The sequence below is a fragment of the Necator americanus genome, chromosome IV (assembly GCF_031761385.1).
Source record: "Necator americanus strain Aroian chromosome IV, whole genome shotgun sequence".
Taxonomy (NCBI): Eukaryota; Metazoa; Nematoda; class Chromadorea; order Rhabditida; family Ancylostomatidae; genus Necator; species Necator americanus.
In genome coordinates this window covers 29,396,842-29,420,861 of record NC_087374.1, presented here as the reverse complement: position 1 = coordinate 29,420,861, position 24,020 = coordinate 29,396,842, and the positions used below count along the sequence as shown (strand labels likewise).

The 24,020-nt window shown below is 43.6% G+C and overlaps 11 protein-coding genes across 12 annotated transcripts; 6 read left to right on the top strand and 5 right to left on the bottom strand.

Moving 5' to 3' along the window:
* Positions 1-24: 24 nt before the first annotated feature.
* RB195_003144 (uncharacterized protein) lies at positions 25-5,291 on the bottom strand (the record flags this gene model as incomplete). The annotated part of the gene is made up of 9 exons (XM_064200684.1): positions 25-83; positions 273-348; positions 3,908-4,000; positions 4,069-4,188; positions 4,247-4,288; positions 4,370-4,447; positions 4,567-4,605; positions 5,105-5,190; positions 5,264-5,291. The coding sequence occupies 9 exons, from the start codon at positions 5,289-5,291 to the stop codon at positions 25-27; spliced, it is 621 nt and encodes a 206-aa protein (XP_064056565.1).
* Positions 1,467-1,724, top strand: RB195_003145 (uncharacterized protein; the record flags this gene model as incomplete). The annotated part of the gene is made up of 1 exon (XM_064200685.1): positions 1,467-1,724. The coding sequence occupies one exon, from the start codon at positions 1,467-1,469 to the stop codon at positions 1,722-1,724; it is 258 nt and encodes an 85-aa protein (XP_064056566.1).
* An 844-nt stretch (positions 5,292-6,135) lies between the features above and the next one.
* On the top strand, positions 6,136-6,498 carry RB195_003143 (uncharacterized protein; the record flags this gene model as incomplete). The annotated part of the gene is made up of 1 exon (XM_064200683.1): positions 6,136-6,498. One exon carries the CDS (start codon positions 6,136-6,138, stop codon positions 6,496-6,498), a length of 363 nt encoding a protein of 120 aa, XP_064056564.1.
* Positions 6,499-6,663: 165 nt separating this feature from the next.
* Positions 6,664-7,071, top strand: RB195_003142 (uncharacterized protein; the record flags this gene model as incomplete). Its single annotated transcript, XM_064200682.1, has 1 exon — positions 6,664-7,071. One exon carries the CDS (start codon positions 6,664-6,666, stop codon positions 7,069-7,071), a length of 408 nt encoding a protein of 135 aa, XP_064056563.1.
* Positions 7,072-7,173: 102 nt separating this feature from the next.
* On the top strand, positions 7,174-7,707 carry RB195_003141 (uncharacterized protein; the record flags this gene model as incomplete). The annotated part of the gene is made up of 1 exon (XM_064200681.1): positions 7,174-7,707. One exon carries the CDS (start codon positions 7,174-7,176, stop codon positions 7,705-7,707), a length of 534 nt encoding a protein of 177 aa, XP_064056562.1.
* A 239-nt stretch (positions 7,708-7,946) lies between these two features.
* On the top strand, positions 7,947-8,597 carry RB195_003140 (uncharacterized protein; the record flags this gene model as incomplete). The annotated part of the gene is made up of 1 exon (XM_064200680.1): positions 7,947-8,597. The coding sequence occupies one exon, from the start codon at positions 7,947-7,949 to the stop codon at positions 8,595-8,597; it is 651 nt and encodes a 216-aa protein (XP_064056561.1).
* Positions 8,598-8,660: 63 nt separating this feature from the next.
* On the top strand, positions 8,661-9,038 carry RB195_003139 (uncharacterized protein; the record flags this gene model as incomplete). The annotated part of the gene is made up of 1 exon (XM_064200679.1): positions 8,661-9,038. One exon carries the CDS (start codon positions 8,661-8,663, stop codon positions 9,036-9,038), a length of 378 nt encoding a protein of 125 aa, XP_064056560.1.
* Positions 9,039-9,302: 264 nt separating this feature from the next.
* On the bottom strand, positions 9,303-9,566 carry RB195_003138 (uncharacterized protein; the record flags this gene model as incomplete). The annotated part of the gene is made up of 1 exon (XM_064200678.1): positions 9,303-9,566. The coding sequence occupies one exon, from the start codon at positions 9,564-9,566 to the stop codon at positions 9,303-9,305; it is 264 nt and encodes an 87-aa protein (XP_064056559.1).
* Positions 9,567-9,588: 22 nt separating this feature from the next.
* RB195_003137 (uncharacterized protein) lies at positions 9,589-9,792 on the bottom strand (the record flags this gene model as incomplete). Its single annotated transcript, XM_064200677.1, has 1 exon — positions 9,589-9,792. The coding sequence occupies one exon, from the start codon at positions 9,790-9,792 to the stop codon at positions 9,589-9,591; it is 204 nt and encodes a 67-aa protein (XP_064056558.1).
* Positions 9,668-13,561, bottom strand: RB195_003136 (uncharacterized protein; the record flags this gene model as incomplete). Of its 2 annotated transcripts, none has more annotated exons than XM_064200675.1 (4): positions 9,668-9,747; positions 10,920-10,983; positions 11,584-11,717; positions 13,537-13,561. In XM_064200675.1, 4 exons carry the CDS (start codon positions 13,559-13,561, stop codon positions 9,668-9,670), a joined length of 303 nt encoding a protein of 100 aa, XP_064056556.1. The 2 variants fall into 2 exon arrangements, with proteins under 2 accessions (XP_064056556.1, XP_064056557.1); XM_064200676.1 differs by lacking the exon at positions 9,668-9,747 and adding an exon at positions 9,796-9,926.
* A 2,190-nt stretch (positions 13,562-15,751) lies between these two features.
* RB195_003135 (uncharacterized protein) lies at positions 15,752-23,147 on the bottom strand (the record flags this gene model as incomplete). The annotated part of the gene is made up of 19 exons (XM_013436004.2): positions 15,752-15,854; positions 16,046-16,149; positions 16,226-16,331; positions 17,810-17,889; positions 17,983-18,096; positions 18,158-18,229; positions 18,837-18,909; positions 18,964-19,066; positions 19,711-19,804; positions 19,864-20,046; positions 20,118-20,285; positions 20,403-20,565; positions 20,632-20,723; positions 21,142-21,279; positions 22,065-22,201; positions 22,507-22,594; positions 22,657-22,747; positions 22,803-22,942; positions 23,013-23,147. 19 exons carry the CDS (start codon positions 23,145-23,147, stop codon positions 15,752-15,754), a joined length of 2,184 nt encoding a protein of 727 aa, XP_013291458.2.
* Positions 23,148-24,020: the final 873 nt, after the last annotated feature.

Sequence of the window (24,020 nt, the reverse complement as noted above, 5' to 3'; positions counted from 1 at the left end):
ACAGGAAGTCTAGCAGATTTCGCTTCACTTGCGTCTCTTTGCTTCCCTAGGGAGCATTGGGCGAGTTCTCTTCTTTGCAATTTCTGTGAATACAAGAAATATTGCGCTTATTTATGAAGATAATATAAGAGGATTACAATCCTTAGGCATCGCAACTTCATTTTGCGAAAATGAAATTGAAATGATATTTTGAATCATAAACTAATCATACGAATAGAAAATCGAAATTAGGGTAGCGAGGATAAACTTTTGGAAAAGAAAGAAAATCATACCTTTCGGTGAACGCGCAGGTAAAACCTTGATTTTGCGCCTTGTGGTTCGTTGATCTACTTGTTGTGTCTTATTTGCCTGAAATCAAACAATTATTTATTTACATGACATAGCCGGAGAAAAACGGAACACCTATGAAAACATTTTCTTTCGTGCACTACTTAAAGGCGGCTAGGGGGCTGTAGGGGAAGACCGCAAAATGTTCGGCTGCGGTTGCACGATCGATTGTTCGAAGCCGATCTGGAGCTAACCAACCTTTTAGGATAGATAAGTTGGTCTTGTTTGCCAGGATGAAAAGACTGACTTCACACGTTGACTAGCACCTGTAAGTTACTGTAGAGCCTGGCTTTTTCCCGTTCACAAACCTCAAACGATTCTGAATTGAAGTTGAACGCGTAGGCGCATCCCAAAGGGATTGATCGAGGACGTGCATTATATGTCTATTTAAAGTTGTTTAGCTATCTTTAGGGATGGAGACTAAATTATCACACTCAATGCGTACTTCCGTCACCTGTACCCGCTCACTAGCGCAACCCAAACGAAAATGAAGGGCAGAATGCCTGCTGCTATTAAAATTCACGAGAGGTTCAATGTTCGAGGGAAACATGGAATCATTGGCATCCGTCTCGTAATATTTAACTGCCGCTTGCTGTCATGTGAACTTGAACTAGCCGCGCTGTTCAGACTTTGGCGGTATCTGTATCCACCTTTTCCTACATTGCAGTAAACACGCATCAGGGATCGCCCCATCATTAGTACCAACAATCACACTACCTACTGGTACGATGCTGATGAAAGGAAAGTAGTTCGGCTTTGCATGTGAGGAGACAAAAACCACGTACAATTCGTCGCGAGAAGCGTCAGAAGAGGTCGCGTCTTAAGCTGAAACGTGATTTTGAGAACGAGTGGACGTCAAGAAAGGAGTTTGAAAAGGCGTGGGAGGACAAGAACCCGAGAAAAGCATATGCTCTGCTAAGGCAGTAGAGCGGCAAGATTAAGAGGTGTCCTGTCTGCCCTAAACACTGCTAAATGAGTCGCTGTCAGGGAGGGAACCTTGCCCATCTGAAGAGAACATTCCAACGCCTTGGTGAATCGGCAAGCACCGTCAGTCCCTCAACTCGTGAAAATGCCGACATACACTCCAGTCAGCAAAAAAATCACCGCTGAAGTCGGAGGTTCCGGTCTGTATTCAAGAAATGAAGAGTGGAAAATCTGGCGAAGACGATGGAATTAGCGGAGAAGTGCTGAAATCTCTTCCTCCTTCTGCGATTCGACGATGCGACGAACACCAAAGGAGGGTGCTTGCCTACAATGGAGATACACTCATAATTCCTCTCCGCAAGAAAATGTCCGTGACGGAACCCAGGAACTACCGGGCAATATCACTGCTGCATGTAACGTACAAGGTTTTGGAGCGGATCATCCTGGATCGGTTAATCAAACATCGCGAATAAACCACCCACAACGAACCAACCGGCTTTTGCCCTGGTCGATCGACATCTGATCAGCTATTTTTTGTGAAGAGAGTGACGGAAGTGTGGCAGCGATCTTTGAAGCTTCTACAGTTAGCTTTTCTGGACCTCAAAGCCGCTTCCGATTCTCCCCACCGAGGCGGAGTTCTGGGAAAATTCATAGACCTAATAAATGATTACAATGTAATAATAACAATAAACCTAATACGACATGAATAGAAGAGCACCATCTGGATGACTACACCGTTAGAAGTGGAAAATAGAGGGAGACAAGGGACCGTGGCGGGATCATTTCTGTTCAACTTTACCGTCGATGACATAGTGTGAAAGCAGTTGAACAGTGTCCCGCTGATGTTTTTTGGCACTGTCTGCACGTCCCTTGGTGAATGTCGGGTACGCCGAAGATGTAATAATATGCGCGAAGCTACAATTTGTTAATAACATCGTTTCCAAATTAGCTGTAACCTACGGACTGCGACTCCTCCTTGATAAATGCAAGCAGATGTGGGTCTCCCGAGCCGGAATCAGGGTTGGATGGACAGTCTATTTAACACGTGGATGAGTTCTGTTATTTAGACTGTATGTTGAAAAACGCCCTTGAACGCCTCGTCTGCACCAGGAATGGTCATAGTTTTAGAACCACCAAAAGATGCGCTGCCTGAAACTCTTGAGCTAATACGCCAGCATTTAGCACCACGAGCCACGAGCAACCAAAAACTCACGTGCGAGCCCGCAAGGTTTTGCAAAGATGCGATAAGAGAGGAACTTAAAGAGAGAAGAGCAGAAATGTTAGCTGTTACCTGTCGGAATGCAAAATTCCTGAACAGTGGAAGACCAGCAAGACTGTGTTTATATATAAGAAGGGTCCACATGACATCGGCAACTATCGCGCAATCTGCTTTCTGCTCATCATCTACAAGCTCTTCACAAGAGTTATCCTTAACAGGCTTGAAAAAGTGATAGACGAAGAGCAGCACCGCGGGGAACCAGGGTTTCGAAAAGGATTCAGCAGGATAGGCCACGTCCATATTGTTTCAAAACTCATTGAGGTACTACGAGAGAAGAGATGTCACTATGTCTAGTCTTCATTGAACTAAAAAAGGCATTCGGGTCAGTTGAGACAGAAGCTACAATCTAGGTGCTCCTACTCAGTACATAAAGATATTTCAAGAGCTGTACAGTAAGTTCATCACCGGAACTTTGCCATTCTACAAGCATACCATCATCTACATTGAGAAGGGTCCGAGAGAGTGATCTCACCTAAAGTGTCCACTATCGAGAAGTGTCCACTATCAAACAGTGCGAAACCTGGAAAGGAAATGGATGGAACGGAACGATATGGGAGTGAAGGTTGATGGCCGGCAGATACACCATTTGCGCTTTGCTGATGACATCGTTCTGATAACATCTAGCACCAGCCAGACGGAACGAATGGTGACCAAAATCCGACGAAGAATGTAGATGCGTGTAAAAGACGCAAAACGGTTTCAGATGACCCTTTTATGCTCAACGGAAGGAACATATCGGAATCCCTCAGCTACCTTTAGCTAGTTCGGAAAATGAATATGAGGAACGACTTGATCCCCGAAGCAGGAGGAAACGAGCGGCGTGGAAAGCGCACAAAATCGTCGATGATGTAGAAAAGAAGACCAGAAAGACCAGGCTCTTAAATACCACCGTACTTCCTGCTTTGACCTACGCTTCTAGGCACTTCTTAGAAGTGGGAAGTGCTTAGGTTTCTTAAGCGGAATGAAATTGCGGTGTGCGTCATTGAATGCTCAATTGAAAGAGGATGGGCGAGATTCCAAATTCTATCCTATGTCAGCGATCGAAGATTGGGGACGCCATCGCATTCGTCAAGGAAAGCAAAATCAAAATGCGGGCGGACACGTGATGCGCTTCAAAGAAAATCGTTGGACCAGAGCCGTGAGCGAATGGTTTTTACGCGATTTTATGTGGGACCGCAGGAAAACTGTCGACCAGATGGTCCGTCTTCTTCACAAAGTCCTTCGAAGAAAAATTCGATGCTCTTTATGTCTCACGTGAAAGCGTGAAAGGACAAACCACTGAGCATTGCGCACAATACATCAAACCTTTAAAAGGAAATGTAAAATGATTTCTGCACAGAGTATTAACGTACGATGAGAAAAGTTCTGAAAACATACATTCTTTCCTTTCGGACGTTGTGCACGTCTTCCTTCGCTTCTCTTGTTGAGTGGTGGTGTTATAGGCAGCTCTTCTTCAACTGGTGGTAAATTCTCAAATACATGAAACGCTTGTATGAGAATAAGCGACACGGCACGTTGATAAGAGTCCCTTCGCCAACCTTACACACGAAATTCTCAGGAAATTCGTCTAGGCCTTCTGTGTCTTGGATACTGCAGGACGACAATGATCGTAACGGGTAAGGATAAACCGTCGGTAGCGAAGAGGTGATTGATGATGACTTAAATGAACAAAAATTCCACAAATGAACCAGAAATTCCAGAAAAAAACTTCTTAACCTGGCTAGAGAAACAGCAGTATGATCCAAATCCAAGAGATCCCTATGAAAAAGCAGAGCATTACATTCCTTTCTCTGAGGTTATGGAGTAAAAAATTTAGGAAGGTATAATATAATGGCTTACGTCTTCCGAGAGCAGTTGTGATGTGTTTGCACTCCATGTTGAAAATGTGTCTTCTGGAGAGAGACGGTTGCCGCTATTCTAGAAGAAAATGCAGACAAACTACAACTGTACTTAGAATCAAAACAAATGTTTCTTTCTATCTCAACGTGTTGCTACAGCAGGTGAATGGAGGATTCTTCGAAAATGGTACTAAGAACCTTTTCACAGCTTCTGTCATTCCTTGTTGGTATTGTGCACTGAAATTTACTAAATTAAAATAGTAAATAGAAATTAAAATAACATTAATGGTGTATTATACATAGGTGCGATAGGGAGGATGCGGGCCCTCCTCAAGCGAAATGGGTCTTGCTCATGGGGTGCAACTCATTTGATGAGAATCCCTTCGCCAACCGTCCAAAAGTGAAGCGGGTCTTTTCGTCAACCGTTCAAAAGTGAATGATGCACCTTTAAAAACCGTCCAAAAAAGGAGGATTTCGGAACACTTTGTATATCAAGCATGGGATATACAAAACTTTACACTTCTGCCCATTTTTGCATGCCGAAGTTCATGAGTTATGAGAGGAAAGACTGAGTCAAGGTTACATTCACAAGTGCGTAATATAGCATGAATGTAGTATCAATTGAACCCAGGAATTACCAAAATATAAAAAAATTTCACTAGCGTTGGGTTACGTAGCCAACGTCACGCGAGTGCACGACGCAATTGGACCTCCCTAAGTTTTCACATATACATACCGAAACATCTACAATTTCATATTCTCGAACTTCCTCGTAGCGCTTGATAGCCAGCGACAAATTTTCAAGGCAAAGTTTCTCCAGCTCTGGAAATATCTTTTATAAAACACCGGGAATCGTCCGGTTCTTTACAATAAATAAATGAACAAAAAATAAAACCTTGTTCGTGAACAGAGGGAACCTGCATCTTTCCACAAAAAATCGACAATATTCTCTTGCCGACTTTGGTGACTTCTGGAAGCACGCAGTTCATGTCTCCACTAATTCTTGTTTCCTTTTATTAAACAAACGCTTTTTTTTGGTAAAAGCAAAGTTGCACAAAAGAAAACAGATAAAGGATCAGAGACAAAAAATATAAACACAAGAATTGAACTTAGTTGACAGCTTTGCATATAACGCGGACGGCCTCCACAACATTTTTTTTTTCAGTCCTTTTCTTATGAAACGCCCGTGTCTCCTATTTCTCAATTTTGGCTCAGGTCCTTGCTAGTCGCGAATAAACGCTAATACTTGTGCCTCTATTAACGCTTCACACTTCAGTCCAGTCAAGCACATAGAGTACCAGCAAATGCAGGACTTCCTAATTTTAGGTCATATATCTTATAAGGCAAAAAAATACAGCTATTGCAATATTTATTTGTTGCAAACGCCATTACTAGCCAATTTTAAGATTTAAAGTACATATTTTCAATGTGGGGCCGCATGTACGAGTCTGATTACTATCTGCGCGTGGTGGCCCTGCTTTAACTAAACGCAATCAGGCGTTCGAGTGTACGCATTGGGAACGTACGAGCTATATAACCTGCACTGTTATATGGCGAAAGCTTCCCATACATTGCAAAAAGGTGCTGTCGTCCAGCACACGGCCAAAGCCCATAACCTGAAAGGTCAACTGCCTGAAGGGAGCATGGAATCTTTGGCAACAACCATTCGTTACGCTGAACTGCCGAACTATCGAGTGAACTCCAACAAGCCGCTCTATCCAGACTTCTGCGATATCTCTGTGTGCCTTTTGCTGCACTACAGGAAACATGCATGAGGGATCGGTCATCAGCATCGAAAATTACACCATATACTGCGGCGATGCTGATGAGAACAAAGTAGGTGGCTGCGCGATAGCTGTGAGGAACGATTACAAGAACCTGGTGGAGGAGTTTGGCTCAACGTCGTCTAGATGCGTCTTTCTACGTCTGCGGGATCGCAGAAGGCGTAAACTCTGGATCGTAAGTGCTCACGCACCTACGGAAACCGCGGAGGACAACAGTAAAGACGCCTTCTATGATGAATTCAATGCGTTTATGTCTAAAATACCAAGCCGGCAGGTGGTCATTGTCGGAATCGACGCAAATGCGAAGATGGGACTCGAACAGCAATCCGATGTGCTAGGAAAATAGTACTATGCAGCGAAGCGCACGTCGGACAACGGTGACCGTCTGGTCGACTTGTGCGAACAGACGAGCCTCATCATCGCTTCCACGTTTAAGAAGAATCATCGACGCCATCAGCTCACGTGGCAGGGGTAAACCTTTTTAACGCCTAAAAAGCAGCGCAGGCGGAAGATGAGGACTCTTAAGCTTCAGCTCGACTACGTTCTGGCGAGGAACATTCCTCAGTCAGATATCCGAAAATCTAGAGATGTTTGGGATGTCGCGTTCGACTCTGACCACCGTTCAATTCTTCTCAGCTTCAGAATACAGTTCCACAAGAGAAACCGAGGAGTTCCTCTTCAACCGAAAATCGACATGGCAGGTTTGAAAGACGATGAATGCAGAACAAAATTCCGCCAACGTGTGTCTATCGTGGTATCGTTCCGTGTGGAGCACCGGACCAGGAAGAAGCTGAGCGATGCGGATTCTTTCACAAAGTGCATCCAGGACGCTGCAAGGGAAATGCTCCCGGTTCTATTGCCGTGGAAGAAGTTTGCTTTTGCACCTGCGGAAACAAAACCCACATACAATTCTGTATGAGTCGCGCGCAGCGCTGGTGACTTCAACCAGGAAAAGCGTCTCAGAAGGAAGCTGCGTCGTCAACTGCAACAAGACCGCGATAACGAGTGGACGTCAAGAGCGATGGAGTTTGGGAAGGCGTGGAAGGACAAGAACCCGCGGAAAGCCTATGCTCTACTAAAACAGTATAGCGGCAAAATGAAAAGATGTTCCCCTGTCCTCAACACTGCCAATGGGGTAGCTCTCGGTGAAGCAACCCTTCCAATTTGGAACGAACACTTCAAGACCTTGCTGAACCGGCTAGCACCGTCAGCTCCTGAACTCGAACACGTTTATAGACCGACATATGCGGTTAACGAGGAGCCACCGACTGCGTCGGAGGTCCTGGTCTGTATTCAAAAAATGAAGAATGGAAAATCTGGTGGAGAAGACGGGATTAGCGCAGAAATGCTAAAATATCTTCCTCCGTCTGGGATTCGTGAAATGACAAGGATCATCCGTTCAATATGGATAGACGAAAGGATACCTGATTCATGGAGACACGCTATCATAATTCCCCTCCACAAGACGTTATCCGTCACGGACCTCAGGAATTATCGAGGAATCTCTTTGCTGCGTGTTACGTACAAGGTACTGGAGCGCATTATCCTGGACTGACTCATTAAACGTCGCGAAGAAACAACGCGCGACGAGCAAGCTGGCTTTCGTCCTGGCCGATCTACGATTGACCAGGTGTTCATCGTCAGGAGAGTGATCGAAATCTGGCAGCGGTATTCGAAGCCAATGCAACTAGCGTTTCTGGACTTTGAAGCCGCGTTCGACTCTCCTCACCGAGGCCTCTTCTCAACGCGCGCCGCCGATGGAGTACCACGAAAGTTCGTTCCTTGGTTGATGACATGAATCAACGAACAACTGCTGCAGTTCGAACACCAGCTGGATGTACAACACCGTTTGAAATGGTAACTGGAGTAAGACAAGGGGCAATGGCAGGACCTTTCCTGTTCAATTTCGCAATCGACGACATTATGCGAAGAACCGGCCAGTGTCCTATCAACATTGTCTTAGCACCATCAGGGTGCCCCTTGACTGACCTCGAGTACGATATTGTTATATTCGCGGAAAGCAGTACGAAACTTCAGCATGTTGTCAACCTTGTATCGAAGCTGGCTGCAACCTATGGACTACGTCTACGCTCTGATAAATGCAAGCAGATGTGGATTTCTTCGAGACCACGAACGGGAATCAGGGTGGACGGACAACCGATAGAACTCGTCGATGATTTCTGTTACCTAGGCTGTACGCTGAAGAACAATGGCAGCTACGAGAGAGGTGTTCAGCAAAGATGCGCTAAGGCCACTTCTGCATTTAACTCCTTAACGAAATGCCTGTGGTCGACCCCCATCACCAACGAAGTCAAGCTGCGAGTCTACCCATCCGCAATTCGCCCCATCATGATGTACGGATCGGAGACTTGGGCAGCACCATCAACAGTTATGGAGAGGCTTGACTGCACGGAACGAAAGCTGCTTAGACAGCTACTTGGCTAGTTTTGGCCTAGGGTATGTCACAATGAAGATCTTTACGCAGAAATTGATGTGGTATACCGGCGGATGACAAGTGGAAGACACCACCATCTTGTACCGCCATCGAAAGTGGCTAAAGTAAATCGTCTTCGCTTCTTTGGTCATATATTGAGGAGACCGGCAGATCGCCTTGTTCAACGAGTTCTCAGGAGTTCGTCGGGTTCGAGCTGGAAGAAACCACCTGGACGAAAACGGAAGTTCTGGACTGAGGTGGTGAAAGAGGACTTGAGGACACTCGGCGTGGATAGGCAGTTCAGGCGAGACGTAAGGTTTCGCAGAATATGGAACAGCGACGAATGGATTGATTCTGTGCAAGCTCTCGCAGACGATCGAGAAGGTTGGGCAGAGCTGTGTTCAAGGACGGCACACCTCGGCGAAGATGCGGGTAATCGCGTCAGGCGATGACATCAGCCCGCCGATTAAGTTAAGTAAGTCAAGTCATTTTCAATGTCGCATGTAGGGCGGCAATGGAGTGCAAAGTGGCAGGGTTAGTGTTGCAGTCCTGCACCTCTAGCTAGCACAGATCATCCTGTTGAAGTCATTGGGTGTGATGGGATCAGATGAGCAGCAAATATACAGCATACTCCCGCCAAGAAACTTCAATCTTCGTCGTTGATAATAAACAAACATTGGACTTTCTACCGAAAAAAAGGTTTCTAATTGGCTTGATCACCTTGACTTCCGTTGATCTTCGAACTGGTCGAGCGGGCGCCAGTAATTCTTCCATTTGTCCCGATCGCGTGCCAGAGTAGCCCAGTGGTTCCTCCTTTCGCGTGAGACACGAAGAGCATCACATTTTTCTTTCAAGGACTTCGTAAAGAAATCTGACCATCGGGTCGGCGGTCTTCCTGTCTTCCTGTTGTAGTGCGCTTGATATCGCGGGGAACCCAGTCGCTCACGGCTCTGGTCTGGTCCAGCGGTTGTCGGTTGCATTACGTGTCCGACCCACCTTATTTTACTTTCCTTGGCAAACGCGGCGACGTTTCTGATCTTCGATCGCTGACGTAGGAGAGATTTTCGAATCCCTGGTGCATTCAGATATGCTCGTTCCGTTGAGCGTGAATGGGGCCGAGATCCATCCGTTCGGCATGAACATCGTCTTTTGTAGATTCAGCTGAAGACCGATGCATCCGCATGTTTCGTCGAATTCGGTCAGCATTCGTTACGCTTGGCTGATGCTAGGTGTTATCAGTACGATGTCATCAGCAAAGCGCAAATGGTGTAGCTGCCGACCATCAACCTTCACCCCCATGTCGTCCCATTCCAACTTTCGCATTGCGTTCTCGAGGGTGGCTGTGAATATTTTGGGTGAAATTGTATCACCCTGTCGGACCCCCCTCTTCACGTCAATGATGAGGTTCATGTAGAATGGCGAAATTCCTGTCGTGAAGTTACTGTACAACTCTCAAAGTACCTTTATGTACTGAGTGAGTTCTAATTGGCTAAAGGAAACACTGTAGCATCGAACTCGTTCTCTACACCTGCACAACTGTAGTTCTTACTAGAGAAGTTATTCCCGTGTTTTTATTTTTGTCTCATAGAACACAAAAAACATCTGGTCTGAGTTGAGGCGATGCCCTCAAGTGTTTTGTTCGTACTCTTAAATTGCGAATTGTGAAGTACCGAAGAGAGGCACGCATCACGAAGCTGACGATGTTGGGGCCATTGTGGGCAAATATAGAGTCCAAGATGCAGATTATGAGTATGAGTGTGATCCCACTCAATTCCACCTAGTCATGCTGAAAAACTCTGTGGGAACGGCGTTTGTTTCTATGAGCTACGTGAAAACGCATCACTCCCTATGCAAGCACCGCTTTTCTCAGCGTTCGCCTGTTTTACTTGAATAGGCTGCTAAGGAGACTTCATTGATTTCACTTGCTGGACGCTGTGCGTGCACAGGGATGGAGCGCTTACACGTGAGTCGTAAAGACAAACGCCGTTTCCCATGTCTTTTAACAATTAAAGGAAGAGAGGGTTGCGGAGATCGAGCGGGGGGGGGCTGAAGCCTGCTCCTCGAACATTATAATTGCCTATAAAGTGCCAAACATCGTTAGTTTGGTGATACGCTGCCTTTAAAGACCTGGTGAAGCAGGGTTGGTAAGAGGTTCGCTAGGCTGCGACTGCAGTCGATGATTGGAAATCGCCTTTTAACCCTCCAAGCTCTTACGGCACCAAACCTGTTTCGGAGCACAAAAACACTAAAGTGACACTTCGGCTAGCCTCAAAAGTCATTGTATAGGCTCACGTTCACCTTTCACCAAATCTTTACAAAGTTATGGAACTTACTTGGGATTCGTAACGCGGGAACAACAGAAAGCTTTTCAAATGCTGTATCCAGACCCCTCATAATCTGAAATGAAACAACTCAAATGACTGAACTTCTAGTGATGTGTATCGGCGCCGATAATGTTCAATCGAGTGAACGCGATTAGGACGTAGCAAAGTGAAGAGGAAGCAAATGCAAAGCAGAGATAGTGCGAAAGCGATGGCGTCACGCTTGCACTCGGTCCCACGAATATTATTGTTTCTATTGGCAGGTAAATATATCGGGGAATATCGGGGCAGGTAAATAGCCGTTGCGGTGTATATATGTATGTAGGTGAACTTGAGTATAATTTCGTGGACTCTCCCTACATTCTGAATACCTCAATAATGAGCGCATAGCGCAGAAAAGGTAGCCATCTTTGTCCCGATCATGACTTGTGGGTCGAATCTGTTCTCTTTTCTCATAATCTACAACCCAAAGCACAAGCGCAAAGGATAAAGCACACAGCTTTGATCGTTCCTTTTCCAATACGCTTAGATATCTACTACTTAGCTATAACTATCGTTCTCTAGCTAGAATGGAAGTCTGTATCTACATATCAGGTCGTTTTGACCCGGCTGCACATTTTTTCAAAATTCAAAACCGTTTATTACTTTATTGATGATTTGTGGAGAAATAACTAACCTCGTCTTGAGTGACAAATTCTTCGCAACCAGCAATGACTCTGTCGACGGTGTCCGAAATGTTTTTCGAACGACGAGTACGCGACAAGGACGAACGGACCGGACGAATAACACCAAAGCACGCACGTTCTTCTTCTGGGAAAAGTTACAGTAAGTGTAGAGTGGAACCAAACGAATTGACGTTGGTGTATTTGCGTAAGCAGCTGCGCTCGAAGGTGGAGGGTGGAGACAGCAGTGAGACCGCTAAATCCACTGGGATTACAGAACTAGCGAAAGTCTCATCTCGATCGCAATCGCTGGATCCACCCTCCACTTTCGCCGTTCCCAGCGGAAGCGCTTTCGCAACTGCACAAGACCTGCGGTCGTTTTCAACATTTCAGCAGACTGTGCCAAATAAGAAATAGTGCTGTAGGAGGTGGCATTTTTATTAGCAAGTGTGAAACATGACTCACTCATGAGCCACCTCGTTTATGATGCCTCTCTGCTGAAACACAAAAAATGTGCTGGCAGACGTAATTCTCCCAACCTACGCTAATATAACGTATCTACGGCAAATGAAAGGTCAGCAAGTCAAAAGCAATTTACCACGAAGTTCACAATGTTGGGATCTCTCCACGAAAAGCTAGGGATACGTGTCTATGAGTGATGATGATGATTGAGTATGTGCGTAGTCAAGCTCATTTCTCTCTAATTGTTCTGAAAAGCTGTATTCGTGTTCGAATTTTCCAATGAAGCACCTTGTAATGCTCCATTCCTGTGCAGCTTATTCATTCGTTCTGCTTGAATAGACTGCTGAGTGAACCTGAACCACTTTCATCCGCTCGCTCACAGTTGTGGCGCGTGTGATTAGTGGGTGCAGAAGTGTAGTGTGTTGTGTCATACCTCGTAGGAAAATTCGAACTCGAGATCCGTTTCTCAAGGGTGATTAGAGGAAGTGAGTATAATCACGCCAATATTCGTGATCCATCAACCGAGCCCCTTCTTTTCTTATCAATATGCTATTACTCTTATTAGTAACGCTGTGGAATACATTGATTACACAAAAAGATAGACATATGTCATCTTGTACAGATGATTGGGGTGTGATGATTGAGGTCCGGCCTCCCCGTGTTCGACTATGTTGACCGTGATTAAAGTCAGGTTTGTTCACTCGGAAACGCAACAGAATGGCGCTAACACTCCGGTCAATACAACCTTAGTTGCGGTGCAATTGCCTAAGCAGCTCGCTGTGGGGCAATCGCAAGTTTCGATTAGACCGCTGAGCTCAATTTCCCTTAATCCTGAAAAACTGCGCAGGCACAGATGCGATAGTGGGAGCCAGTGTTCGACCCCTTCGTTTTTCTTATTTGGGCGGTTGGCGAAGGGACCTCCTTCACTTTTGGACGGTTGATGAAAGGATTCTCATCACTTCACCTGCACCCCATGAGCTAGACTCCCTTGAGCTGAGGAGGGTCCGGCTCCTCCATATCGCAAATATGGGCCGGGGAAACGTTTGTTCGTGCGAGGTACGTTAGGAGGCTGTACACACTTGTACAAGCTCTCTGTCAGCAACCTATTTATTGGTCTTACTAACAGACTGTAGAACAGACCTCATTGTCTTCAAACCGCTCGTTCGTGGATGTGGCGCGTGCACAACGGTACTGCGTTTTTGACGGACCTCGTAGGAACATGCGCCGTTTCTCAAGACTATTGTGGGAAATGGAATGGGGATACGTTCATACTCAGAATCTACACCCCCTCCCCTGCTCTGCATTTCTCTACGGAGAACCCGACATTGTCACTTTCGTAATACGTTGCCTTTGAAAGTTGGTCTCGCTGAACCGGTTTGAAAGCAATTAGTACAAGAAGTCAAGTTGTTTCGACTAGAACTGCTATAGCAAAGTCAATGGCGAATGAATAGTTGAGAGAAGCGTGAATGTATTATTCTAGAAGCATCTTTGAGGAAAGCTCCTACCAGTAGCTGGGTCCACTAGATCCATTTTTCAGACGAGAAATAAAACGCTCAGAAGTTATCTTGACGATATATCTTCAATAAGCAGTTGGATTACCTGAATAAAACGAAGCATCTGAAGAGCAACATAAAATATACTACCAATATATAAAAACGTCATGAAGTCTGATGAAGCTTATGTAATCGGGAGTGCTTGAAGCGGCGCGGTGAAGCTAGCAGTTGGGATCGAGGTGGGATCGTCGCGACTCGCAGCGATGGGTGGTGTTAGCAAAGGTTCCACAACGTTCCTGACAGCTACGCTCCACACACCGCTTCGAGTGTAGCCCCTTACGCAACTGCACCAGGCTTCAGATTGCTTTGGCTCGATTAAAGATGAATACATAGTAAAACCGCTCCAACCACAAGAACGAAAATAGCAAAATCCTAACACTGAAAACTGTTGGTCGTTGGTTTATATTGAACTAGTTCCTACATCACTGGCAAAGATTTTTCATGTGCATGCGTTGGAAACGCGTAGTGCGTTCAAAACGACATAAAGCACGTTGCAGCTGCGCTCAAAGCGGCGCGGTGTAGAGAGCGGAATCGAGCGAATCGAAGTGGGATCACCGAGAACTGCAGCAATGAACGATCGTAGCAAGAGTCTTCTCCCGATTCTAACAGCCACGCTCCATCGTGCCGCTTCAAGCCCAACTGCTTAAGCAACTGCACACTGCTTCATGTCATTTTGACCCCCCACCCTATACCTCTGTGATCATCATTTGCCCTTATTTACAGTAGGTTAGAACGACTCGATGCGACACTCCCTCTTCGGTAAGGGCGTGCACTAAGCTCTTTCTGCAATATTCAATAGTTCATGTATCATTATAGAAAAGTAGTAGGAACCCACAAAAAGGAAATACTTCTGTATAATGTAGAAAGAGCTCAGTCCATGCCTTCACCAAGGACGTGTCACGTCGTTGCGTTATAACACGTTTTATGCCGTCTATTTACGTAAAGCAATCAAAAAGAACCTAAAAGGATATCTATATAAAGCACTGTTCACGTTTTATAAGTTCCACTACATTTCCCCGAGGCTCATTGTTGAAGGATGAGGGGCGTAAGCCTGTGTTAAATTTTGCGGTCGCAACGTGCTTACTGCAGCTTTGCCTCTTCAATTGGCATCCACTTCACAGAAGGCGTACTTTCTTTTCCCAGTCTCCAATCTGTCAAGTTATAAAATTTGAAAAACTGCTTAGGTGGTCACATTTGCGGGAGCAGCTTCACCCAGCTCTGACGCCCAATGGCAGAGCTAAGCGATTCTGCGACCATGCTACTCCAAGCGCAGCTGCCCAGCACAGGTCAGACGCTTTGACTTTACTGAATAATGGTATGGTAGTTGATACTGAATGTGTTCTACCAGGTGAGCACGATGCACCTCCTATTAGAATAAGAGGGAAAGAAGAGGGAGTGGTTCAAGCGAGTGGCAGAAAAAGAGTTTTCGTTGCGCACCATGTTGGAAGCGTTCAAAGGCGAGTATAACAAGATGTCCATTGGATCCCATCCAAACCTTTACTCCCTGCAGTGCAATCTCAAGGGATTTTACGTCCTTACATTTTCGTGAAAGGTACATAAGTCGCGGTCCAATGGTTGTATGTGCAAGTTCTAAAATAGCTTCCATGTTGAGCCGTGCTCGAGTGGACTTGGTAAAAGAGTGCAAATACGTTCACAGAAAAAATGTCGTCAAAGACGTCTTCCGCAATTCGAAATTCGTCAAATTGGTCAAGCCGTATTGCATCGCTTCGGCCTATGTCATTCACACTCAAATCATTGGCTACCGCTTGCAACTACAACAGTATTTTACAACGAAAGTTGGAGCGCTATAAGCTCTTCTAAAAATTATCTATAAACATAAGTCAAAAACTTGCGGAGCCTACTTTATACGCATGTATAAGTAATTCCGAGAATGAGTGTTATTGGAAAAACAGCATATTTGCGTATTATGCATTCGTTCGGCTGCTTAATAACAGCAAACGTTAGAACTAATATTTTATTACGAATAACTTCACCGTCAACGCTGATATTAATGATATACAGATTTTTCACATGCGTGAGAAAAAATGGAAAAAGTACAAAAATCTAGAAATAAGTTACGAAATTAGGAACTTTGTCAAAAAAAAAAAAATCCAATCTAGCGAGGTTGCAACAAGTCGTCCATATGACAGGAGTCTCTGTCTTAAAGTCATTTGAAAGATTTCTGGAACCATCTGATGATGTTAATAGTTGCATCTGCATCCGCATCCACTTCATCAATTGGATGAGCTGATTCAGGGTAACATAGAACTCTGCAAACAAATTCACTGGTCCAAAAATTACCGTTAACCACTAAATAGTTTCCAAATAATTGCTCTATTTCAAAAGTTCCAAAAGCCAAAAAAGACAGAATAAGCAAGACATAACGAATTCAAAAGATATCCGGATTTTCAACCGTGAAGTACTATTTTAAATGCAATGAATGCAATGTGCATAAACATACTTGCAGGGAATACTACGAGTAAGAAGATTTCGAATAAAAGCACGGAAATGTGGAACAACGCGTAGATCTTTTTCACCAATGAGGAGGAGGTAAGGAGTAACTGCCTAAATTTAATCACGAGTGATATTGAACCAAACACTCTTGCTCATTGAAAGATTTCACAATAACGTTTATGAATACCTTGTCAACATGTGCGATCGGCGAGCATTCAAACATCTGATTCCGTTCCTCTTCCGTTAGAGATCTGGTCCAGTCACCTTCTTTACCTGTTCCTTCTACAACAGTCCTAAATACAAACGGGAAAATCTCCAGACGATATGAAGAGAGAATTAGTGGGTTGCTGAAAGTCGAGCGAAAAGAATGAAATAAGGCAAATAAGGTGAATTAAATACATGAATAGGCAACTATAGTTGTGTTACATTCGTTGGAGAAGACTGGTCCAAATTGATAGAAAGAGCTATAGAGAACTTTAAACAAAATGAGTACGCAATTTGTCGATTGTCAAATTGAAGCAAGTACCAAGATTGTTAACAAACTTTATTGCGGCTAACGTTTCGGCGTCCTCGCCTTCGTCAGAGTCAGGTGAGTCAGATCATTCGTAATACGTACTACGTAGCCGCCTTGCCGTGATATTAGCGAACCTTCGCGTGATAAAATCGCTCCGCTAATACTAATGAGGATGCAATGAGGACCGCACATGACCCTGTGGACTCTTCCTTTCTATTCATTTTTGGACTTTTAGTGTTTATCCAGAACGCCTCCAAAGTTCTGCTAGCCACAATTTCGGATTCGTACGAATGGATCATGGCGGCTGTGCAGAAGGGAGCATTTTCTTGACATTTTCTGCGATGAGTTCCGAGAGAGGTTGCTGTGTTTGAATGTTTCATCCCATCTAGATGTTCTTTAATACGAACACAGAGAGGTCGCCTGTCAATGTATGTTAATAGTGTTTCGTCTATACATTGTTCGCCACATGTTTTGCACGAAATTAAATAAAACTACGCCAGAGATCATGCAGTCGCCTGCCTTACCGAATGGGCATATTACACAGTTTGGAGTAAGGCGATCGTACCTTCTTTTTCGGACTAACTGCTTCTTGAGATCTGTGGGAGGCACTTCTACAACTCTAGGGTGGTCGTCGAGACCACACCTAACCAGTTTAGCCCTTATCGCCTTACTCAGGTCGTCGATTACGAAAGGTAAGCAGAAATTGATCTGCTTCAAGTCATAAATTGTCAATAGACAACACAAGTCAATAAGACCTGGCCAACGCGGTACATTAGCAATGTAACCATTAGACATTTTGTATATATTTTCAACAAGATATTTCAGACATACAAACTACATTTAAGAGTGGCGAAGATGAAAAAAGAGCAACAGCTGTTTTCTATCTTCGTGATCTCACAGATATCTGAGCGATTATAGCATGTTCTTCCACATTACTTATTTCAATACAACTGAATTGAAATTCTTGAAGGCAAATGTATGTGAAACATAGATCTTCACACCATAATATTTTACTGAATGAGTGCGAAAATTTTGAAGATGAGGCTCAAAGGAATTTAGGTGGATGATATAAACCCTGAATTTTAATCTTCCCACTGTATTTCAGATACTTTTAACAACCGGCTATAAGATACCACTCCCATAACAGCAGCTCCAATTTTCAATACCTCTTCACTTGTCACAGGATCTTGTCTCGCCTGAGACGCATCCAAAATACTATGATTGTGGAACGGAAGCAATGGAAAGAAAATGATTTACCAGTCTGGAATGTCCGTAATTTCATGCATTGCTAGCACATTAAGCACTGGATTGTGTGCGACACAAGATTTGTAGAAACCCTGAAAGACCGCTACATAAAAACATTTGATTATGTTCGATGAAAGACCTTCTCCCAAGGAGACGTTCGGGGTTAAAAAGGTAGAGTGACGCACAGGGTACTGTCCAATCAGATGAGAAACAAGAAATCCTCCATGAGATGCTCCATAGAGAACGACCCTATTCCGATCCAATCGAGACTCAGAATCCAATACCGTCAACACTGCATGCTAACAAATACGTGAGGTCAGTGATGCGGAGAGGAATATTCCGAAGTTCAATCAAACATACGTGCACGTCCTTAACGTCTAAATCACCACATCGCCCAGGCAAAGAACGAACAAATTGGTCCCCGAAGCCGAGCTGAAATTGAAACTTTGATCAACCATTTTCAGCGACAGAGACGACAAAAAAATGAGGTTTTCTTTCTTTCCATCTTCTCTCATATTGCTACTACTCAAGACAACCGGTTTGCAGCTTATAAATTACTCCCAAACACAGAGAGACTAAGTTAGTAGAATTCATCATTTCCGATGAAGAAGAGAAGCAAAAACGAAAAAAAAAGCGTGACTGCTATGTGAAGCTAAATCCGTTTTGCACTTTAACAAATGAAGCGCTAAGCAGCATGAAGCACGTACGCAATTGCGTACGCGGGTTCTCTCGAGTTCTTCGGTAGAATGCAGCGGCTAGGAGGGTGGTTATACCCTTGCTGGCATCACCCATCGCTGAAGATTGCGATAGTCCCAACCCGGTTCGGACTGTTGCCTTCACCGCGTAGTTTCGAGCACGTACGCAAACGCACCGCAACTACACTCGTGATTCATGTCGTTTTGACCCGACTATACTTCATTTCTAAGCTTGTTCTTTTTTTAATGTAGAGAACTATGAAATACTATTGATGAGAATACCAGAAGCAAACAGAAGTTTTCTTATTAAATGTTATAGATAATTACGACATTATACTAATCACCGAGCCGTGGTAGTTGACCATCAAGACAGCAAATCCCGAATTGACGAGAGAAGTTGTCGCACGACGTGGCCAACTTGAAACAACGTTAGTGAGAGTTTTAAGAACAAGCGAATTAGAGGGCACTTACGAAGCGATCGAAACCCCATGTGGGCCTCCATGTGGTAAAACGACGAGTGGTACTGAATCGCCTTCATTGGGAAGAAGAAGTATACCTTCGTATGGTGTTTCTCCTGCAACAAACCCAACCTGTAACCCTTCTGTCACGGTGTCACTGTTAACCATGTTCATCAAATATTTTCTCACATTCTTCCAATTCACTCACTGTTGAGTAAATTTTTCTGACTATCTATATTTCCCTTTTCCAGAATTTCCTGATTTGATTTGCAACCACGCTCGCTGGCGCACTAACCGCAATAACAATTCTTACTCACTGCCTCTTAGAGGACAGAAATGATTCTTTCAAGAAATAAATAGTCATCCTAATCACTAGTCCTCGTGCAAATTTATTTGGTGATCTTGCTACTGACTGGGTTTATTCGGTGATCTTGCTAAGTTAACGGCTACAACTGCAATTACAACTAGCATTTCTCGACAAACTTTGAAATGAGCCGGCGGTCGAAAATCAAACCGTTATCCGCCCTGTTTAAGAGGGCATCACCCAGAGAAATAAGAGCTAAGGAATATCTATTCATTTATGTGACTTATCACCTGTCGATGTAACTACGCTATTTTTTCATTGGTTCACTTATATGGGGTACCCAGTTTGAAAATGAAGGAATCATATGCGATATACGGTTTGCACATCATATTAATGACATCAATGAGAGAATACTAGATAAATGCCGAACATTTCATAAAACACAAAACGCCTCACCTGAACGCTGTAAACCAACCAATTGCCAGGAGTAATTCAAGAGATTTTTTCGGTTTTCAATCACTGAACAATTGTCCAAACGAGTCCATACCATCTGAAGTTTCCTCACTAATTTTTATCCAATGTTTGTGCTCGATAAAAGAAGAAAATCACCTTATCCTCATGACCTTTCGCAGGTAATGTACCCAAAAGCAATGCTGGAGGTCTGTTTGGAGCTGACACCACTGCCAAGACCTCATCTTCGAAAACGTCCGCAAGTTGCCACGAACCGTGGCACTGCCCGTGATTCGTTAGCTTGCCAACATGGCCATTGGTGACGTCAATTGTAACAAGTTCCTTAAAATTTCACCACCAATTGTAGCACAACAGTGTCGCGAAAGTTGATCTCATGAAAAAACTGCTATTACCATTTTACTCCTCCACGCGGTTCCAACAATAAGACGATCACCATCTGCAGTCCAGCATCGTGGAACTCCTTGTATGAAGGAAAGCCCAGGAAACTCACAAGAACGCGATGTTTCTTGGACAACTGGCACAACCACAGAAGGTACAGATCCTTTGTATGGCCATGGGACCTACAGAAGTGAAGCGGAATAATCGAAGAACCATTAAAGCAAAAAATTGCTTCGTCACCAAGAACTTCGTCTACAAGAACGGCGCAGTGTTTTTCTTACGAAGATACTAAAACATACCTTCACACATTCCATGACAGCTTGGTGCGGTCCATCCGCAGGTCGCTGGAAATACACAAGCGTTCTTCCGTCAGGTGAGAAAGATGGATGCTCGGCTGCAATATCCTCCACACCAATAGGGTGCAGCTTAGCAGATTGCAGTTCATAGTAGTACATAGTGCCGCTGAAGGGAAAAAAAATCCTGCGCGTCTTAAAGAATAGAAAGGATGGAGGACAAAAGAAAACTAACGCTCTGTTATTGCAAGCGGTTCTTCCCATCTTGAACGGTTCGTTGCGAAGACCGAAGAATACGATTCCTGCGTCGTCAGGAGCCCAAATTGCCTGGAAACTCACAAAATAGATACAAGCAAGATGCAGAACAGCCAAACACTATGAATTATGGAAGAGATTCTGGCGATACCTTATCCGCAAGCCAGTTATATAAAAACCAGTGTTGATAGGTGAATGTTGGAAATAAAAAGTTTTAGTTATATGCGTTAGCTTCACATTATTCGGTTTCTGGAGAGAAAAGGAGTAGTTTCGCTTCAGTTAAAGTTATTAGGTAAACGACATATTGAGTACGCAAACGATGCCGAAAGAACAATTCTGTGTTACTTCCTCGAGAGCTAAAATCTGAGGTCAACTTCAGTAATTATAAGAAGAAGGGCTCAACCACAAATGGATTCGAGGAAGAAAAGATATAGAAGAAAAAAAGAGAAGAATAGAAAATCTATAGAAGAAACAAGAGGAATAAACATACAAAAGTAGGTGAAATCTCGGCTGGTATCTGATCAAGCACGGTGACGATACCAGATAAAACATCGACAATGCATAGTACAGGCTGCTTCACTTCTCCACAAGACTCGCCCCAGGATTCGAGGAGTTCGAACTTCTTGCCCTACAAGTAATGAAAACGAAACTCTTCACAAAATTTTTGTTCCGTGAATCATTATGGTATGATGGCGTCGTGCGGTTGTAACGCTATGATAGATACTTTGCTAGGTAAGCCGTTCCACAACGTTCAATGATATGCTCAATTTCATTATTCTTGTTGTGACACATCTTTATCCTCAGAGTTTTTTCTTTTCGGAGCTGCCGACAGAGTTCCGTATTACAGCAGCGACAGTAGCCTTAAAGGCGGCGTACCGCGAAATTTACGATGCTGGGACCTCACCACGAAGAAAATACGGTTAGGCTTTAGTATTCAAATTTTTATACGAGGCACCTTATAACGCGCTACTCCTATCCCCGCATCAGTTCCTTCATCAGCGTATTCGTTCGTTTTGCTTGAATAGCTGCCGAAGGAACCTAAATGATTTTGTTCGCATACACAACGCGCGTACAGGGCTGCCGAATTATTAGGATTAGAACAATTAGGGAAAACCGAACTGAGCGTGATCGCTCTCATTATCGTGATTTCACTTCTAACCCCTTCTTTTCGTGGAGAGATCACAACATCAGCTTGGCTGTATGCTGCCTTTAAGGTAGAGACAAACAGAATGAAAATCACAAATATGACTTCACAGTCAGGATGAGATAATCCTTCCAAATCTATCCCGTAAATCCATCAAGAACAGAAATACGACAGTAGAAAGCACCGAAATCTTTTTTTTTTAAATCAGGCTCTAGTTCGACAACACGACAACAGTAAACGACAGAATTACCGAGATAAATTTGACTCACCACATTGCTTTCTAATATTTTATCATCGTTGTCCCACTCTAAGTCGGCATCAAAATACTGCGCTGTTTTGACGTTTCTCTCAGCACAATAAAGGACATGTCCTTCGCCATGGGAAAACCGCAGTGCAATGAAAGGGGCTGAAAAAAACCGAATAAATTCTCTATTCAGTGTTCACAAGTGAAGAATACTGACAATAACACATAGTTAAATTAAATTTAACTAATTTTTAATTTAAAAGGAACAAGATTTCATGCATAATTCAAAGAAGCATGATATGAACGAAAGAAGAATTACTGAGGCAAAAAAAATATAATCAAATGCTCAAAAAAGCGCAAGCTTTGAAATGAAAAGACAATCTCATAGCTCCAAAAAAAAAGTCTAGTGCTAAAAGTTGCATAAAATGAATGAAAAACCAAATGTTACAGTCTGGTACATTACAAACCTGAACCTCCACCGTATATGAACCCGTGTTTTTTCTGGCCGCTTAGATCTGAACACAAAACTTCGATGTGCTCGTTTTGATCGAATACCTTAAAATACAGTTCCACTTCCAATACCAAAGTTCCTAATAGTACGGCCAAAAAGAACACACTCTCAAATACTGTTTCTTCTCCTTCCCATCCGGAATCGTAATAATTTGTGCTACCATTGAATTGCTTGGTGAATATGTGATAGATTGAGTCCTTAACAGCGAAATCAATACAACTAACTGTTGATTGGCTAAGAAAAGAAACCTACTCAAAGCTAGTGAAAGGTAGGGAGGTTGTAGATATTAAGCGAAATTCTTTCGTTTCATTCACTCGTTCTAATACAGAAGCACGCTGAGTTTTTGTGCTCTTTTTAAGTGGCAGAGCAGGATTATCCCATACTGAAATTACCTGAAAAACATGACGCTGATAGCTATTATGGTATCAAATAAACTAGCTGAGATGACGCAACAACGGTAACCTCTACGAAGCTGTTGGAACTCTGGATGCGACCAGAAGACGGAACTGGCACCTGAGCTAGGTCGCCATAGATATCCTTCAGCTTCTCAAGAGCACGAACATCGAGCTCGGATGCCGTGGTCGAGCTCATTGCCATGGATAAAATTGGCCCCCTCACAACTCGGAGGAAGCCCAGACGCTGAAAAATCTTTAACACGCAGTATATCTGCCCGTTGAAATGCAATAGTCATATCGAGGTTATTTCGCAATACTGATCGCGACTGGAACAAAACTGACTCACTACTTGATACGTTTGTAAAGGTCATCACATCCCATGCAAGAAGGTCCAAGCAGTCGATTTTTGATGGTTAAAAAATTAAAATTTTTGAGGGGCGAAAGCATAATGGAAGTGTACTTAGCGCAGTACTGTCCAAATAAATTCTAATTTGCACCTAATATTGTTCTTATTGATATTCTAATATATCAGACTCAACTCAAACATTTGAACAAATCTCTGTTACTTGAATATCCAAAGAATGACAGGAACAGTCATAATCAGAAAACACATCTTCATAAAGTAGCAGCAAACTGCCTATCATTCATAGAAGAATCTACAGCACCTCTTCTTTATATAGCCAACAAGCAAAGGATGAACCGGTACTGTATAGATCGATAAAACAGTAAACGGGTGATACATGATCCAACTCGTCTCGTTTGCTTAAATTTTGTGCCCCTTACTGATCTTATTGAATTCCTCTCTTGGCAAATTCTGGTGGTCCCGAGACCACAACAATTTCTTAAAATGGTCAAATCGGCGGAGGATTTTATACCTAGGACAGGGAGAGATTCGTGGACATTTCAGTTTTGCTCTCTTTCGGTGAGCCACCATGCTATATATAAATATCTAAGCGTCGAAACAATAAGCAGAAGCTTCCTGGGAAGTATTCACTCTTCATACACATGAGATATATTCATCCAAACTTAGAGAAGCAATACCTTACACCTGGGACTATGGAAAACCACAAACAAA